The 13,401-nt window shown below is 36.6% G+C and overlaps 1 protein-coding gene across 28 annotated transcripts in view; it reads left to right on the forward strand.

The window, feature by feature from the left end:
• Positions 1-13,401, forward strand: part of SEC31A (SEC31 homolog A, COPII coat complex component) — a 76,956-nt gene that overhangs the window by 42,461 nt on the left and 21,094 nt on the right. For 17 of the 28 annotated variants that reach the window (XM_032239751.1, XM_032239750.1, XM_032239754.1 and 14 more), the window contains 6 exons: positions 2,098-2,224; positions 3,638-3,783; positions 5,750-5,923; positions 8,186-8,359; positions 11,520-11,612; positions 12,294-12,417. In XM_032239751.1, the coding sequence (XP_032095642.1) occupies positions 2,098-2,224; positions 3,638-3,783; positions 5,750-5,923; positions 8,186-8,359; positions 11,520-11,612; positions 12,294-12,417 (838 nt within the window). The remainder of the gene's footprint in view (positions 1-2,097; positions 2,225-3,637; positions 3,784-5,749; positions 5,924-8,185; positions 8,360-11,519; positions 11,613-12,293; positions 12,418-13,401) is intronic. The other 11 variants (XM_032239764.1, XM_032239774.1, XM_032239767.1 and 8 more) reach the window with 1 other exon arrangement.

The raw sequence follows: 13,401 nt of genomic DNA on the forward strand, positions 1-13,401 counted from the left end.
AGCCGAGATTGCCCCATTGCACTCAGCCTGGGTGACAGAGCAAGACTCTGTCTCAAAAAGTAAAAAATAAAAAAGGCTGGGTGCGGTGGTTCATGCCTGTAATTCCAGCACTTTGGGAGGCTGAGGCAGGTGGATCACAAGAACAAGAGTTTGAGACCAGTTTGGCTAATGGTGAAATTTGAGGTTATCCTGGACCTCAAATTTCTAGTAAAAATACAAAAATTAGCCAGATGTGGTGGCAGACGCCTGTAATCCCAGCTACTCGGAGGCCGAGGCAGAAGAATTGCTTGAACCCAGAAGGTGGAGGTTGCAGTGAGATTATACTACTGTACTGCAGCCTGGGTGACAGAGCAAGATTCTGTCTCGGGGAAAAAAAAGGATTAAAAATATTTCGGTTATTTCAGAAAGGCTTTACATAGAAAATTTTAATGGTAAAAATTTCAACACCCCCTAATTCTGTCAATACATTGATGCATATCTTTCTATACATCTTATCTGTGTATTTGTAGAATTTTTTTTAACAGATTCAGGATCATACTTTGTGTGTGTGTGTGTGTGTGTGTGTGTGTGTGTGTGTGTGTGTGTGGTTTTGTTTATAGATACTGTCAATTACATTGTAAGTAGTTTTTTACATCATTAAAGATTTTTATTAAAAAATTCTTTTTTCTTTTTTGAGATGGAGTCTTGCTGTATTGCCCAGGCTGGAGTGCAGTGTTGTGATCTTGGCTCACGGTAACCTTTGCCTCCTGGGTTCAAGTGATTCTTGTGCCTCAGCTTCCTAAGTTGCTAGGATTACAGGCACCCACCACCATGCCCGGCTAATTTTTGTGTTTTTAGTAGAGATGGGGTTTCACCATATTGGCCAAGCTGGTGTTGAACTCCTGACCTCAGATGATCCACCCACCTCAGCTTTCCAAAGTGTTGGGATTACAGATGTGAGCCACTGCACCTGGCCTTATTAAATTTTTTATTTGCTCTATAATATTTCATGGTGAGAAGATATAATGTTTCCCTTATTTTGGTATGCTTAGGTAGTTTCCAATATTTTCCTAATAGAAATAAACCTCTTGTTTATATAGTGTTCAACACCTTTGGTGTGCCCTAAGATTTGTACATATTTCTGATTTAAGTTGGACTGTAGTCCTAGAAGAGGAATTTCTGGCACAAAGTGTCCCAATTTTTTTTTTAAGTTCAGAGGTACATGTGCAGGTTTGTTATATCTAACAAACTTACGAGTAAACTTGTGTCATGGGGGTTTGTTGTACAGATTATTTCATCACCCAGGTATTAAGCCTGGGACCCTTTAATTATTTTTTCTGATTCTCTCCCTCCTCCCACCCTCCAGTAGGCCCGATACGTGTTGTTCCCCTCCGTGTGTTCACATGTTCTCATCATTTAGCTCCTACTTATAAGTGAGAATATATAGTATTTGGTTTTCTGTTCCTGTGTTAGTTTGCTAAGGATAATGGCCTCTAGCTCCATCCATGTCCCTGCAGAGGACATGATCTCATTCTTTTTTGTGGCTACTTGATGTTATTTCTGTGTTATAAAGTAATTTTTATAGAAGTTAGTTTTCATAAAAGTTGTACCAATACTGAGTCCCACCAGCCTCATCTCATGTCAGTCTCTCCTCTGTTATTTTTTAGCCACAGTGGCTGCCTTTTAGTTCCTCTCTCACTCATTGCATGTTCCTTTCTCACTGGAACTTTGCATCTGTTGTTCCCTTGGCCTGGAAGGCTTTTTTCTTCTTGATGAAGTTATTTCCTGCTTGTCCTTCAGAGATCACTTGTCAAAAATCCACATGCTTGGGCCATTTTTCCTGATCCATCTGACCAGGTCACACCTTCCTATTAAAGGTTCTGATAGCATCTTATATTTTTTCTTCTCAGCACTTTATGAAATATGTTGTCAGTTGTTTTTGTTGTTGCTGTTGTTTCTTGAGGAACAATAATACCATTATTATGTCATTTGATTCAAAAATATATTTCATTTTGCTGCTGTATTTGGCATGAAATACTTGACATGATTAATTAGCCAGAATTAATTTTTATTGCTGTGTTAAGGCATTTAATTCTTCTTCTGTTTTCCTTTCTCAAGCTCATCACTGCAGTGGTGATGAAGAACTGGAAAGAGATTGTTGAGTCTTGTGATCTTAAAAATTGGAGAGAGGCTTTAGCTGCAGTATTGACTTATGCAAAGCCGGATGAATTTTCAGCCCTTTGTGGTAAGAAATGTGTTTTATATTTAACTGCATTACATACGTGGCAGGATATATTGTAAATAAACTTAAATGACAAATTTTATTAGAAACTTTTGTAAATCTGTGAATCACAAAAAAGAAAAAGAAGTTCTCATTTCAGTGCTTTTCTCAGATTTATTAAATATATTACTTCATATTTATTTATTTTTTAAAAATTCCTTAGTGATTTTGGTTTCAGACAGACTAGAGTTGGAATCTTGCCTTAGCTACTTAGTAGCTGTATGATCTAGGAAAAATTACTTTCTAAGCCTCAGTTTATTCATCTGTAAAATAGACTATAAACAGCTCTAATTTAGTAAATGTTAGCTGTGATAAAATTAACAATGATAGCATTAGAATAGAAATTACCATTGTAGACCATGACTAAACTGGTGGCTAAGGAATAAATATTTGCAAGAAAAGCTCAAGGCTACTAGTATAACAAATAGCCATTTGCTACCTTGAAAGATTTATAAGAATATAAAAGTTATAAGATACTGGCTGCCTTTTTTGTTTTTTGAGACAGAGTTTTGCTTTTGTTGCCCAGGCTGTAGTGCAATGGTGCGATCTTGGCTTACTGCAGCTTCTGCCCCCCTGGGTTCAAGTGATTCTCCTGCCTCAGCCTCCCGACTGGCTGGGATTATAGGCATACACCACCATGCCCAGCTAATTTTGTATTTTTAGTAGAGACAGGGTTTCACCATGTTGGCTAGGCTGGTCTTGAACGCCTGACCTCTGCTGTTCTGCCTGCCTTGGCCTCCCAAGATGTTGGGATTACAGGCGTGAGCTACCATGCCCAGCCAAAACTGCATTTTTATAAATAATTTATATTAGACTTAGCTACCATTGATAAATCTATTCCAAATGTGCCTTTAGGATTTTTTTTGTTCAGATATTGTTCCTTATTGTTTTTCTTTCTTTCTTTCTTTCTTTGTTCTTTTTTTATTTGATCAAATTCAGATGGGATGACATCTTTCTTTTTTTTTTGAGATGGAGTCTTGCTCTTGTCGCCCAGGCTGGAGTGCAATAGCACAATCTTGGCTCACTGACCTCATGTTCTGCCCACTTCAGCATAACAAAGTGCTGGGATTACAGGCGTGAGCCACCACGCCTGGCCCCATTTATTGTTTTTCTAACATAATTAATAAAAATTAGTTGTACAGCTAGATAATAGCTTTATAAACTCATTTATTATATACAATTTGTCGCTCACTTTAATTCATTTAACAAATGAATATTTACTAAGCATTTAGAGTGATTTTGTTTCTACGTGCTACTCATTGGTTATGAAGCTTAATCCATGCCTCTGAAAATATTGTTTAGCTGCTCACAACTTCATATGCAATCATATACAGATTGCTTGGGTATAATCTTATTTTATTTTCCTCTTATTTATAGATCTTTTGGGAACTAGGCTTGAAAATGAAGGAGATAGCCTCCTGCAGACTCAAGCATGTCTCTGCTATATTTGTGCAGGGAATGTAGAGAAATTAGTTGCATGTTGGACTAAAGCTCAAGATGGAAGTCACCCTTTGTCTCTTCAGGTTAGTATCTTTGAAGCAAAAGGGACTTATTTTTTAGTGTTGTCTTTCACCCTACTTATCATCAAGTTATAATCTAGAAATTCATTTGTTCTATACATTCAAGAACTTCTTTTGCTGGATAATTATATAAATTTATTGCTGTCCTTGAAGAAGCAAAGTTTGAGAAGATGGGATAGGAAAGTGGGGTTGCAGCTGTTGTAAGATCATCGTTGTGATTTGGCAGTTTATTGGGGGAAATAGGTGGCAGGAGGATTGAAAACAGCAGTAGAGTTTACCTCTTTTTCTGTGTGCTCCTCTGTCTGCTTCCAGTGGCTCTGCCTGCCATGAGCAAAGAAAGAGGCAATGTGGGTAAAGGAATAGGAGGCATCCCCAATACCAGTAGAGAATCTTTATAGTTAAGGGAAAATGAAAGTGAGAGGTAAATGGAATCCCATGTAACAGGGGTCCCCAACCCCCAGGCCATAAACTGGTACCAGCCTGTGGTCTCTTAGGAACACAGCAGAGATGAGTGGTGGGTGAGTGAGCATTATTGCGTGAGCTCCATCTCCTTTCAGATCAGTGGTGGCATTAGATTCTCATGGGAGCACAAACCCTGATGTGAACTGTGCATATGAGGGATCTAGGTTGCATCTTCCTTATCAGAATCTAATACCTAATGGAACAGGTCAGGTGGAACAGTTTTATCCCGAAACCATCCCCCTTGCCGGCCAGTGGAAAGATTGTCTTCCACGAAATTGGTCCTTGGTGCCACATAGATTGGGCACTACTGCCATGTGACACCAATACACAAGCAAGAGAGGAAGTAGAAAACGTGGGGACCATTCTCAGGTACTAACTATGTATTTAGATATTTTTTCCTAAGCATTTAAATCAGCAGAGTCTTATGACAATTTTACCATATAATATTTCTCTTTCTGGAAAGAGATTTTCTCAGTAGAATCATTGCTTTAAAGATCACTATTGAAACAAAAAAATGGGTAGAAAATCAAAGTTTTCCTTTTAAGAGCTTCTGGCAGAAAAACAGTTGTTTTACCCCTCTGGATTTAGGTACTTAGGAAAGGCAGAAAGGTATGATATTCTTAGGCTTTCTCCCAGAAGCATAGCTCCCCATTGTGGAAAGATTTGGTATTGAAGGGCAACAGGAGAACTTAGATTTAAAATAGTAAACTCCTTTGGAAATCATGTGTCTCTGTATATGAGTTACCTTATAGTACATAGTACTATTTTTATAGAATAGATGGTATGATATTATATTAGTCTGTTTTCATACTGAGATGAAGAAATACCCAAGACTGGGTAATTTATAAAGAAAAAGACGTTTAATGGACTCAGTTCCACATGGCCGGGGAAGCCTCACAAGCTTGGTGGAAGGTGAAGGAAGGAGCAAAGGCATGTCTTACATGGTGGCAGGCAAGAGAACGTGTGCAGGGAAACTGCCCTTTATGAAACCATCAGATCTCATGAGACTTACTGTCAAGAGAATAGCACTAGAAAAACCTGCCCCATGATTCAATTACCTCCTACTGGGTTTCTCTCACGGCACATGAGGATTATGGGAGCTACAATTCAAGATGAGATTTGGGTAGGGACACAGCCAAACCATATCAGATATTTTCATTCGTAGCTCCTCCCATACATGCTAGAACAGAGTTTCTACCTTCTGACATCCGCCTATCATTTTCACTTTGAGTATTTGCCTATTTTAGCTCACTAGACAATTATCTGGTAGTTTAAGGATATTTAGGAGAAGGTGGTAACCTGTGCCCTATCCATGAGTAAAAGGCCTTCTTCCTCCTTACTACTTTTTCACTTACCTAAATAGTGGCTGTACTTTTCTAAGAGGAATGATAATAGGTACTGTACTTTGAGTGGGTTTTAGAAGTATTAGTAACTATTGATCTTTTCCTGCTTCCTCTCTTACAGTCTTGATGTTTCTGTTTGTTTTTCTCTCATTGTTTTCATTTAGGATCTGATTGAGAAAGTTGTCGTCCTTCGAAAAGCTGTGCAACTCACTCAAGCCACAGACACTAGTACTGTAGGAGTTCTCTTGGCTGCGAAGATGAGTCAGTATGCCAATTTGTTGGCAGCTCAGGGCAGTATTGCTGCAGCCTTGGCTTTTCTTCCTGACAACACCAACCAGGTAATTACAATCGTCCGTTTCTGTAATGTTTGAGTAAGGTGAGTCTAGTAGACACCACTTAGCATTAGACATAAACATACTAGTAGGTGGAATATTTTGGAGCAGTTGAATTTCTATAACCTGACTGTAGGTAAATGTTATTGACAATTCTTCACGGATCATTTTAGGTGTATCTAAGCTGTATCAGAGAGAGAGGATGCTCTTGCAGTGTGGCAGATTCCTTTGCACTGAGGGACATAGTATTTTAGGAAAATGATTAGGGAATAGACCACTTTTTATTTTTAAAGCCAAATGCTGATTCTTCATATAAAGGTCTTTGTAGGAATCTTTTATGTCAAAAAGCTGTAAATGTTAAAGTTTAATCAAACAAATGGAGTTGTTAGCATTTTAAAAATCCCATATGTTCCATCCCAGATAGTATTGAAGAAGTTCATTCTGTATGCCCTTTTAATCTGATACTGTCTATGGGCAAGTATATTTTTACATATTCAGTGCAGAGGAAACTAATTACATTGTCTTTATTTATTGCACAATAAAACTTGAGCAAAATGATACTTCTTTCAATTCAGTTCAACAAGTGGGTATAGAATGGTGAACAAGATTGCCAAGATCCTTTCTCTAGGAAGCCTCCAAACTCAAGTTGGCTATGGACAAGTAAACATGGGATTCCAAAAATGTGATATGAGTACTGTAATAAGGGTATTGGTGCTATGGAACACAATAGAGGGAAACCCAAACCCAGTCATATCACAAAAATGTGATATGAGTACTGTGATAAGGGTATTGGTGCTATGGAACACAATAGAGGGAAACCCAAACCCGGAAAGTACAGGTGAGGTTTGAGGATACTTTTTCACAAGAATATTTATATCTGCATTTTGTGTCTAATGGAGCTTGATTTTGAGCCTTGCAGATACTATCTTGTCTCTGTACTTTTTTTACTAATCACTTTATTCTGTTTTTGATGTATTTTTTTAGTCAATTGTTTTCAGTATTTTGTCTGTTTTTGGGGATTATTGATACATTTCATTGAGTAAAAAGTACATAATATTCTCCAGGACTATGGCAGTATGACTCTCGAGTTGGTTTTGTATATACTTAGCTGTAAGATCTGGCTTATTTATTTCTGAATTATCGATGGGAATATTAGGTAGAATAGGTGATGCATAATCTTTTCCTTTATGGTGGCTTTGGCATACTAGTTTTATGAGACTTTTTACTTAATAAGTAAAAAGATATATATCTATACCTATACCTATATATATATATATATATATATATATATATATATATGTATGTATATATATGAAGCTTTATCTTAAGACTAATTTACTCTAAGACCTGTAGCTCATCTAGCTTAAGATTAATTCATTTTTCGTACCATTTATAATCACATCCATTTTCTATACGTTATTCTTCATGCGTTTTTTTTTTTTTTTTGGACTTTAAAGAACATTCTTTAGGCCAAAAAAAGCATATTTTTTTGATGTTATTTCCTATTTATCTTGGTAGACCTTGCGTTTTGGGGGGGAGTATGTCCTGAGACTTCGTGATAGCATTATAATATACAATTCTCCCCCGTAAAAGGAAAATAAAATATGCCTAAAACATTTAAATGATCCCTTTAAACCTTTAACAAATGTATAGGAATGTATAATTTTTAGAGATAGATCTTGCTGAAACGTTTTAACACATTGCCTTTTTGTTATTTGTTAACACTTAGAACATATATGGTCACCTCATACTTTTGTAAATCTCTATGCATGTAGATCTGTATGAGTTACAGATCTGAATTTCACATCTTACTCTTTATTTCAAAAATCTCTTTTAACATTTTCATCTCTTTCTTAGATCACCATTTTCTTCCATAACCATCTTTAATAGTTGATTCTCTTTGGTGGCCTTTTTTAGTTACAGTTTTTAAAGTAGTTTTATGATTTATGAGCATTAGGTAACCACAAGAAAACTTCAAAGAGTAGTATTGATAAGTAATGTTGGTCTTGCGTAGTAACCATAAGGTGGGCATAATTCAGATCCCTGCCTCAGTTAAATTACAAGTTGCACTGTATGTCATGGACCTTTGGTGCCAGTCTTGAGTAGTAGAAACTATGACATCTGTGAGTGTCAGATCTATTGTATAATACCCAGCATTATGAACAAAAAGGGATATGTTGATGAATAATCTGATTAAGAAAATTAACATGCTGTCATATAGCTAGGTGAACTCTTAACAGTTTGCTTTTTTTCTTTTCCTTTTTTAAGCCAAATATCATGCAGCTTCGTGACAGACTTTGTAGAGCACAAGGAGAGCCTATGGCAGGACACGAATCACCTAAAATTCCATATGAGAAACAGCAGGTGCCCAAGGGCAGGCCTGGATCAGTTGCTGGCCACCACCAGATGCCGAGAGTTCAAACTCAGCAATATTATCCCCATGTGAGTGATATGGTCCAGATGAAGTAGGAACACTTTTGTGTTTCTCTTCAAATTGGTAGTTTTCATTTGTTCAGCAAAAGACCTTCTCTGATATGGTAAAACCAGACAATATATTGTTAAAATAGATATATTTTTTAGATTCTTGAAGTTTTATTAATGATCTATGTTTTGAAATCATCTCTCTTACTTGGTCAGACAAATTATATTTTAGATATAAATTGGTTTTAAGCTCACTAGGGAGATTTATTCTATTTCTCTGTCTCTCAAACTTTACTTACAAATGTACATCTATTATTGAAACTTCTGTTTGATTCATCTGGCAAGCTGTAAAGTAGCAGGAACAATCTTGGTGATTTGGTTGTTTTATAAAATAATTTTAGAAGATAGTATTTTCTTAGTATTCTTAATCATTAGTACAGGTTTAGATTTAGTGTATTCTGTATTTGCACAATAAAGAGTATGCAGAATGTAGACTTTTTTTTGTTTTTGGACAATTTAGATATTAGAGAAAAGTGAATGACCAAAGGTTTTTGAAGTTAGTTGTAGATTATATGGAAAGTGAAAAGAATCAATAATTTTATTTACATTACCAAATGTTTTGTGTTACAAAATGTGGCTTCTTATTATCTTTTACTATTTCACATAGAAACTTCCGTATTTCCAGACCAGGAGATAACTCTTCATGTCCTTAAATGAAGAATATTTTTTTCATTGGTAATAAATGGTCTTGATCGATAGCAAAGTTAGCAGGTACTCTGCCTGTTTTAAAGTAGAACAAATTGCTGATAGGATTGATGGAGTCTTTTTACATTTTGTTATAGAAAAAGTAAATATAAAATCTTGAAGAACAAAAAAATTTAATGCTCTTTTTGTTGTGTTTCTGATGGGTACTTAATCAGGATAGATTGCATTTGAATATAATTGTTAACTATCTAGAATACTCTCTATTTTGATTTTGTTCATTGATTTGACAAATATTTGTTGAGACCCTGTCATGAGTACCTGGCATTGTTCTAGCTGCTGGGGGGTATATTTATGAACAAAATAGACTAAATTCCCTCTGCCACTAGACTTAGAAAATCTATGACATAGGTAGGGCAGAGCAGATGATGGCTGGGAAAATTGAGAAGCAGAGATGTCAAGCAACCCACCAGAGCTGAAGACACAGAGCTTGAATTTCGCAGCACTGCCTGGCTGATTACCAGCCAAGTTGAGATTAGAACTCCCAAGCATCTTGTGTTAAACCAAGCTACATGTCATGGTACTGAAGCAAGGCAAGCTCTTCATTAGGAAAAGAGAATATTTACTCTTTATGTCCTTAGCTTTATTTTTCTGGAAAAAGGTAAAAACATTGAAAGATTTGTTATACTTTGATTTACCAATCCTATACTTGCAGGAAAAGACAAAGTGAATCATAAAGCAGTGAGTTTCTTAATGAAATCTTATGATACACTGAATGAATGAGGACAGTGGCTTGTGATTTTAATGCAGTGTTAACAGGCAGGGGCAAAGGGATGAGAGGGAGGACAGATCAGTAGGAGTTCCGCTTCTGCTTTGACCAGCATAACTTTGCCTTTACAGTTGACCCTTGAACCACGTGGGTTAGGGGTACTGACTCTGCATGCAGTTGAAAATCCATGACTTCACTCCTGAGAACTTAACTCCTAAAATTAGCCTGCTGTTGACTGGAAGCCTTGCTGATAACATGAATAGTCCATTAACACATATTTTGTATGTTGTATTTATTATATACCATATTCTTAGCAATGAAGTAAGCTAGAAAAAATATTATTAAGAAAATCATAAGGAAGAGAAAATATATTTACTATTCATCATTAAGTGGAAGTGGTCTTCATTCTTGTCTTCACATTAAGTAGGCTGAGGGGGAGGAGGAAGAAGAGGGGTTGGTCTTGCTGTCTCGGGGTGGCAGATGGAGAAAAGGTAGAGGAGGTAGAAGGGGAGATATGAGAGTCAGGCAAACTCAGTGTAACTACATTGAAAAAATTCACATCTGGCTGGGCACGGTGGCTCACGCCTATAATCCCAGTACTTTGGGAGGCCAAGGCGGGTGGATCACGAGGTCAGGAGTTCAAGACCAGCCTGGCCAAGATGGTGAACCTCCATCTCTCCTAAAAATACAAAAATTAGCTGGGCAAGGTGATGGGCACCTGTAGTCTCAGCTACTCGGGAGGCCGAGGCAGGAGGATCACTTGAACCTGAGAGGCAGAGGTTGCAGTGAGCCGAGATCGTACCACTGCACTCCAGCCTGGGTGACAGAGCGAGACTCCATCTCAAAAAAAAAAAAAAAAAAAAAAATTACATCTAAGTGGACCCATGCAGTTGAAACCCATGTTGGTCAATGGTCAATTGTATTAATTTTTTTTTTATGTTTTGGAGTTTCTGCAAAGATTTACATGACAAAAAGGATTTTGATGGCTTAAAGAAAAACCAAACAAAAATAATGGCCTCTAGGGCAAGCAACACGGTATAATGTAGAAAACACTGGCCCGGAAATCAGGCAACCTGGCATCACCATTGAGTTGTGTGGCCCCTTCACTTCTCTGGGACTTGGTTTTCTAAGCAATAAAGGGTGGGAATTATACTGGATGATCTTTAATACTTAGCTTTAATACTCTGATTGTATGATTTTTAAGCCTCATATTGGACTGATATGATTTTTGTGGCTGTAATAAAATCTAGAAAAGGGAGCTTATACCAGTATGTTTGTAGATTAATAGTAGCATGAATACTATTAATGCTTCCAAAAAAAAAAAAAAATCACTTTTTTACTCAATAACTTTCTTTTTCTGGAATGTCTTTTTTCTTTCTCTACTTAAAAAAAACCTCACTTTCCCCACTTATACTTGACACTTGAATGGCATTGATTTTGTGCTTTGACTTAGGTTTTCATATTGATTTTTCTCCTGCCTTTCTCTCCCTGTTTCATTGTGATTGTGTGGTTTTTGTTGTTGTTTTTTTTTTTTTTGGAATTCCAGCTACCTTGAAAGCAGTTGCCTGACTAATGTATGTTATCTTGCCAATCTTACCTTTTGCTTTACATCTGGCTGTTAATACCTTTCGGGTTTTATTTATTTTTTAAATTTCTTTTAACATTTTCATTTTTTATTTTCTGTGATTGGTATTTCTTTGTTCAATTCAGGTTAGAATTGCCCCTACTGTCACTACCTGGAGTAACAAAACTCCTACTGCCCTTCCCAGCCATCCACCTGCAGGCTCTCCCTCTGACACACAGGTATATCCTTCATTATTCCTCTTTGAGCAGAATTCTGCTCACCTAAATATACATAGTTATATGTTGTCTACCCACCTTCCTCAAGCTCTTTCACCCCCACTCCCCATCCATCTGCCTGCTCATTGCATTTTAATGCTTTTAGGATGCAAGAAGTAGTTTTTAGCACAATTAATTTCCTTATTCTTCCTCTCCTTCTTTTGCAGTTCTAAATTGACTTGAACTACCAAAACACTAACCAAGGTTTTGACAGTGGTTTAAATCTGATTTTACTGAAGACATTTTTTATTTTTCTTTCTTTTTCCTTTTTTTAGCATTGCAGAAATTGAAGAGAAACAAAAATTTCCTTTATGGCATTTATATTTATATTTACAGAGTGGAGTAGTGGATGGAAATTAGTAGAGATGGAAAATCCTGGTGACATTTCATGAATATTTTTAAAGGCTGTTAGCATCTTTTGCCATTTATTGCAATTATTACCTTGGATCTGTCTGATCTTTAATCATTCAAAATGTGCTGCTCAGAAAATGTGCTGTCCTGAGGAAGATAGAATATGCAAAATGCAATGTTTCTTTCTTTTTTTTTTTTTTAATACAGAATTCCATTTTAGAGATTATAAGTCCATCTGGTGAAGTTCCTGATTCCACTTGTAATCCTCCTTTTTACCATGTTCTTGTTTCCTAGGGAGAAAATCCTCCACCTCCAGGTTTCCTAATGCATGGAAATGTTAATCCAAATGCTGCCAGCCAACTTCCCACATCTCCAGGTCATATGCACACACAGGTACCACCTTATCCACAGCCACAGCGTAAGTAGTGTGACCCCAATGTCCTTTCAGAGCAGTATTTATTTTCTAATGTAGTAACTTTACTTTGAAGCCCCAAAGTCATGGTCAAATCAATTTTGGCAATAAAGTAAGAACCATTCTGCATAGGATTCCTGAGTCCCTGTTATAGAGAAGCATGGTTTCCCTAGGAGGTGGCCTGAATCACTATGCTAGGAAATAGCTCCTCTGTCACTTTGTTCAGAGTAGTTGACTCTTGTTCCTAAGACATGTTAAAGAGAATCAAGCGTCCCATGATTTTGATATAAAGAAATAGAATTTTAGAAATTATTTAATACATATTCTTTTTCTTCAGGCAAGATGACAAACTATTTTTGGAAAAATATTTTCAAGGGGCATTTGTTACAAACTGTTTTTTCATTTTATTTATTTATTTAGAGCAGTCTTAGGTTTACAACAAAACTGAGCAGAAAATACAGAGTGCCCCACTATTGACATCCTACGCCACAGTGGTGTAGTTGTTAAAATCGAACCTACATTAATGCCTCATTATCACCCAAAATCCATAGTTCACACTCTCAGTGTTGTACATTCTGTGGATTTTAACAAATGTGTAATGACATGTATCTATTAGTGGCATCTTTAAAAGAAAATAATTGCACTTGGAAAGTGAAATATTGCCACTATTTGAAAATTTAAGAGCAAAAAAATTAAAAAACCTCAAGGGGGAAATGTGTTCCTCTCTAATGAATGTGTTCTGTGCTAAAATGGATGCTATTATGCAACATACATATGAATTTGATACAGCCTTTCACTCAAATGTTTAATGTGAAAGAGCTGTCTTCAGAGTAGATAGGAAACAGATACACTTTTACTAGATTCACTTTATTTAGGTTCATACCTACCCTTGGTCACGAAGAATGTGATGGTATTAATATTTAGATCTCCCTAAACCAGGCGTGGTGGCTCACGCCTGTAATCCCAGCACTTTGGGAGGCTGAGACAGGA

Source organism: Sapajus apella, unplaced genomic scaffold (genome assembly GCF_009761245.1).
Source record: "Sapajus apella isolate SASKATOON/1434 unplaced genomic scaffold, GSC_monkey_1.0 scaffold45, whole genome shotgun sequence".
Lineage (NCBI taxonomy): Eukaryota > Metazoa > Chordata > Mammalia > Primates > Cebidae > Sapajus > Sapajus apella.